The sequence below is a fragment of the Ictalurus punctatus genome, chromosome 28 (genome assembly GCF_001660625.3).
Source record: "Ictalurus punctatus breed USDA103 chromosome 28, Coco_2.0, whole genome shotgun sequence".
Lineage (NCBI taxonomy): Eukaryota > Metazoa > Chordata > Actinopteri > Siluriformes > Ictaluridae > Ictalurus > Ictalurus punctatus.
This window is the reverse complement of record NC_030443.2, coordinates 2114923-2120128: the sequence shown is the minus strand read 5'-3', so window position 1 is coordinate 2120128 and position 5206 is coordinate 2114923. Positions and strand designations below refer to the sequence as shown.

At 43.3% G+C, this 5206-nt stretch overlaps 1 protein-coding gene across 1 annotated transcript; it reads right to left on the bottom strand.

Moving 5' to 3' along the window:
- Positions 1-2613: 2613 nt before the first annotated feature.
- On the bottom strand, positions 2614-4987 carry LOC108259850 (uncharacterized). The gene is made up of 4 exons (XM_017459579.3): positions 4838-4987; positions 4520-4621; positions 4187-4402; positions 2614-2952 (listed from the first exon to the last, which is right to left on the bottom strand). Exons 1-4 carry the CDS (start codon positions 4979-4981, stop codon positions 2614-2616), a joined length of 801 nt encoding a protein of 266 aa, XP_017315068.1. The 5' UTR covers positions 4982-4987.
- Positions 4988-5206: the final 219 nt, after the last annotated feature.

The following is a 5206-nucleotide window of genomic DNA, read 5'->3' as shown; positions in this document are numbered from 1 at the left end:
GTGTGCTTGTGAAGAGTTTATTCACTGAAACAAGTCCTGCAGCAAGAGTTTAATGATGCGTTTATGAAAACCAAACGACTTTAACACTCATCTTTTCTTTGCTAGAGAGCCTCTGAGGTATTTTAAAAGAGTTTCCTCTTTTAGAAGAAGAAGAAGTCTTTGTCACTTATACATTAGAACACAGTGAAATTCTTTTTCTTCACATATCCCAGCTTGTTAGGAAGTTGGGGTCAGAGCGCAGGGTCAGCACCCTGGAGCAGAGAGGGTTAAGGGCATTGCTCAAAGGTTTTTGTGCAGATTTCAACATTATTTAAAGCTTTTATAACTCATATCAGAACTTCTTGTTGACTTCTGCCAGACTTGCAACATCATCCATCTAAAACCTTCTCCAAACCCCATCCATGGGCATTGTATGCCTTTTTTTAAGCACCATTTTCTCCCAATTTGGTCATTTTCTAGTTCCCATCCACAAGCTAGCTCTCTCCTGTGACACCACAGCTACCGAACATGGAGGGCGACGGTTAGCAAATGCTTCCTCCGAGACGCAGCTGAAACTTCTGCATCAAAGGGCAGCATAACACGCTTGGACTAGAGCACTAGCTGGACCTCTTCCACATGCACAAGCTCAGAGAAGCTTATGGTTGGTTAAGGTCACTCTGATTGACAGGGGAGAGTTTTACTCAGACATGGCTGGCCACAGCATCATTATAGGGATTAGGGTCGACGTTATTCTGTCTCGCCCTGACCCGTGTCTTTTTAATGAATACACAATGCCAAACAGGTAGCAATAAATTTCCCTTACTCATTAGCTACATTATCTCTGTTGGTCGAGCGCAAATCTAAAGAACTAGAGGTTTTTTTTTTCTTCAGCTGACTGAGTACATCCGGGGTAATTTACAAAACAAAACAAAACAGATGTTATTTCTGATTTAATTTTGATTAAGTCCACACCCAACCTCTGTCTATGTGTATTTACATACAAACTCACAAACACATACTTTTAAAGGCTCAGTATTAATTTATTTTTATTGCAGTGTGGATTCGATTAAATCACTCATCTGTAAAATGTATAAAATACTCCAAAACACTGATATGGTAATAATTAATGAAGAGAGAGAAAAAAAAAACACCAAACATTCACACAAACAAAGCTCGTCATTCCTCTTATAACTTAAATAAATAAATAAATAGCAATCCAATAAATTAAAGCATGAGAATGGAAAGTACGGGGGGAGGGGAGGGGGGTAAGACCACAGATTGTGCAGTTCTGCGATTGGCTGGTTCCCAGACGAAAAAGGAAGTGCTGGTTTGTTTGGGAAATACCATAGTGGTTGGTAACCTCCTATCTGAGGTATCTAAAGTCATACTACACTTGGTGGAAATGGCGCAAGGCCTGAAATCACATCTTAACTTTATATTCAAGCTCGAGCGTCGGTTCAGCACAGCCCAGCTGTAAACGTGGTTAAATAATAGACCGTTCAACAGTGCAACACGTACTTGGTCCCTTTTCTTTCTCGGTTTTCACAGTGGATATGAAATACATAAGTCAGTAGCTTCAGTAAGAACATCCATGATTCTTTCTTTTTCAAGCTCCAACAAACTAGTGCAAAAGTCGATCTCGATCTACCGAGAACGTCGAAACTGGAGGAATCGTAACGATGACTTTGACGTCTTGCACAATCACTGCGCAAGACATGAGTGTAATCGTCTGCGCTGTGTACAGTATGTGTCACGATACCCAGCCAGGAATAAGCATTTGGCACTTTGAGAAAATATTTTAGGGGGATTCAAACCAGAAATCCCCTCCCACGCCTGAGTAAGAAGTAATATTTTGATACATTTTTAAACCGCTGTGAGGTATTGTGGAACGTTGTTCCGTTTGAAACACTTTTGACCGGTGAACAGGTCAATCTTTTTCTCTTTTTTTTCCCTTCTGGTACGCCCAATATGAACGTATATTAGATTAGACCTATTAGATCTATTATCTTGCAGCTGCCTCAGTTCCATCACTATTACTCCCTCAAGGACAAAAATGAAATGATAAGGACATAAAATTAGACATTATTTAGAAATTATAAACACCGGTAGGCCACGTAAGGAGCAGTTTGTGATCAGTTGTATTTAGGCTGCCTGTGAGGTGAAACGAGTAACACGCCAAGTATCAGTTCCCTTTTCTTTTTTTTTTTTTTTAACAGAAAACGGGGAGGATTTCAGCTTATTTCTGGCCCGGAAAAACGTAAACAGATGCCAGGAATAAAGGAAATATGCAGGACTGCTGTACAGCAGTATCGTGAATCACATTCTTTCTAGGGATCCCTGAAATGAGATACTTTTATCTTTAAAAATAAATAAAAATCACAAACTGCAGCTTTAAAATGTTAAACTAGACACGGTGAGAAAATACTTTGGAAGGTAAGCTTGTTTAAAATAAATAAATATCGTCGCAAAAATAAATAAACGCTAATTGAGGTACTCACGCCCTCGTCTTAGGTGCATTGGAATGTGCTGGTGTGTGCAGGGTTAAACACTTTGTTTCCCCATTTGTTTTTTTTTTTTTTTTTTTTTTTTTTACTTTTTCTTTTTTTTTTTCTCCGTTCACGTGCTGGTTCCCGGTCAGGATTTAGCCCGCAGCAGCGTATAATCCCTCACTAGTCTGCTTAGGTACCGCTCGAGGTCACGGAGGATGACGTAGCCCTCGAGAACGGACACCCACTGAGACGAGACAGGCTCGGGAGCGTTCTGCTGCACCGCGACCGGAGAAGACGCGTCCTCTCTGGGCGGAGTGACTGACTGAGGGACGTCCTTGGTGCGGAGAGTGGAGGACCGGATCGGTTCCAGAGCAGGGCGAGCAGAGCCGGGCGAAGACACGGTCGAGGTCGAAGAGGAAGTGGTGGTTGGAGGAGGTGTGTGCGTGTTGTCATCCTCATTCTTTAACGTGCTTATGCTGTGTAGCTGTGAAGAAAGCGCGAAAGACACAGGCTATAATATTACTATCATTTTTTACTTTTAACCACCTCAGTACATTTTCAAAAACAATTTCCGGTTTAATACGAGGCTGAGCCGAGCTCATACCGTATTTGTGAAATCACACGGTGGTGGATGGAGATTACTGTCAACTAGAAAGGATTTTAGGGTTATTATTTAGATATCAAATGACAGGTTGAAAGGATTACATCTGTGCCGTGATCGTACAGCTAGGGAGTGGGGATGTCCTTGGAAATTCTGTTTTGCATCCAAAAAAGTTTGCGCACCCCTGACATAGACCAAAAAAACCATCAGCGGTTTCCATCCAAACATCTCACGACTTTTCTGCTCAGCAAAAGCATGCAGTCCAGACTGTCTGGTCTTCAATATGACCATGTGCCAGTATATTACTGTCAGATTGGCTGTGACTAGTACGACACTGCAATAACAACCACAAACATCCTCTGCGGTTTCTGCCGTATTGAGCAACATCAGCATTGCTTCAGCGCTCAGACATATGGGAAATCTTTACCGCAAGAGCGGACCGTACGTATGGAACCGTCTTCTGAACGTGGTCGTGAAGATGCTGTCTGATTTCTACATCGCTGATAATGAATTCTTGTTAAGCACGACGAAGCATTCATCTTCGGTCTCATCGTCCGCCGATGAACACGGGGAAGTCTACTGAAACTACAGAATGAAACAGTTTTGATGAGAAGAGCCCCAGAACTTCCCATGGACTTTTGCCACATGGTCGCTCACGCGCTCCCCTCTAACGTTAGTAAGCCTGGAGAGTGTGATGATTACTCATCGTTTTCGACAGCTGTACAAGACCGAAACTACGTTAAGGAGAAGTTCTAGAAGCTCTAGAAATGTGAATGAGCGTTTTCACAGCACTTGACTCGTACTTGATTTATCACTCTTTGTTTTTGTTATCAGAAAATGATGCGAATGATTTATTGTTAGTTAGTTAGTTATTTTTCTACAGATTTCTGGTCTGGTGAACGGCATCATGGGATTATCACCGTTGGATGACGCAAACTGCTCGTTCCGTCAGACTAACCCAATATCAGGACCCCGAGAACAGCATCCGTCGGCGTTCTCTCTTCTGACTGGCTCAGAACTGATCTCGAGCGCACGCGGAACGCGGAGACGCTAGCGATAGGTGAGCGCTCGTGTAATAACATCCGTTTATCTTCATACAGTGTGTAGTCTCGCATACCTGAGAGTTGACTTGTCTCATGAGGTCCCGGATGTCCAGCTGGATTCCCAGAATGCTCTCGGACAAGGATTGACTCTGCCTTCCTCGCCTGTTTCGCTTCTTCACCCCGGTCTCTCCAGATCCGTCACTGTTCCCGTGCAGTTTCTGACGCTGGCTCTCCAGGTGAGTCCAGAACGATTGGAGGTCACGAGAAGCGCGGTACAAGCGCTCAGTGTCCTACACACACATATACAATGTTCAAGAGTAAAACCTCGTGCCATGGCAAGTTACAATGCGCATAGAGATCTGTGCAGACTCTCTCACACTCACACTCACACTCTCACACACACACACCTTCATCTGCAGCCAGGTCCGATAGTTTATGGTGACTGATGGTAGTGTGTTTAATGCAATCCTCTTGTCATCAAAGTGTGTATCACCAAACTGTTCTTCTTTCTGCCCAAAAAAAAAAGTCATAAATATTTATTTGTTTGTTCAGAAAATTAACCAGCAAACTAGTGTCAAGGCAAATCCCAGTAATATCTTCAGTATTAATTAACATGTCACTCAGAAGTCGCTCCACATCATCCTCCAGCGTGACCGTGAAATAGCGAGAACGCTGCAGCAGCGAGGTGATGAAACAGTGATGGAGGTCTGGGTCTGGTCACTTACGTATCTGAGGAGAAGCTGCTGGACGCGGGAGCGGACGGCGCGGGTCAGGCTGAGCGAGCTGGACAAACTACTAGGAGAAGAGCAGCATGTCTCATACACTGCTGCTAAGAGCCAGAACCACAGAGCTGTTCTGTACCATGCCATCTAACACACACACACACACACACACACACACACACACACACACACACAAGCAAAATAAATAAGTAAATAAGGAATTATCAAATGTTATCCTCATAGGCTCACCCTAAACCTAACCCCTGTGGATACACACACACACACCCTAACTCTGAGCGCAGTCTATCAGGTCCACAGCACCTAAATAATCATTTATATGTAATAAAGTTATTCCTCACTCTATAAACCCTG

What these genes read in the sequence shown, in the direction of transcription:
- LOC108259850 (XM_017459579.3), bottom strand. Translation starts at nt 4,981, where the DNA reads ATGGCATGGTACAGAACAGCTCTGTGGTTCTGGCTCTTAGCAGCAGTG. An exon ending in AGCAGCTTCTCCTCAGATAC is followed by an intron (nt 4,622 to 4,837) that starts GTAAGTGACCAG and finishes TTTTTTGGGCAG; the next exon opens with AAAGAAGAACAGTTTGGTGA. An exon ending in TGAGACAAGTCAACTCTCAG is followed by an intron (nt 2,953 to 4,186) that starts GTATGCGAGACT and finishes CTTTCTTCACAG; the next exon opens with CTACACAGCATAAGCACGTT.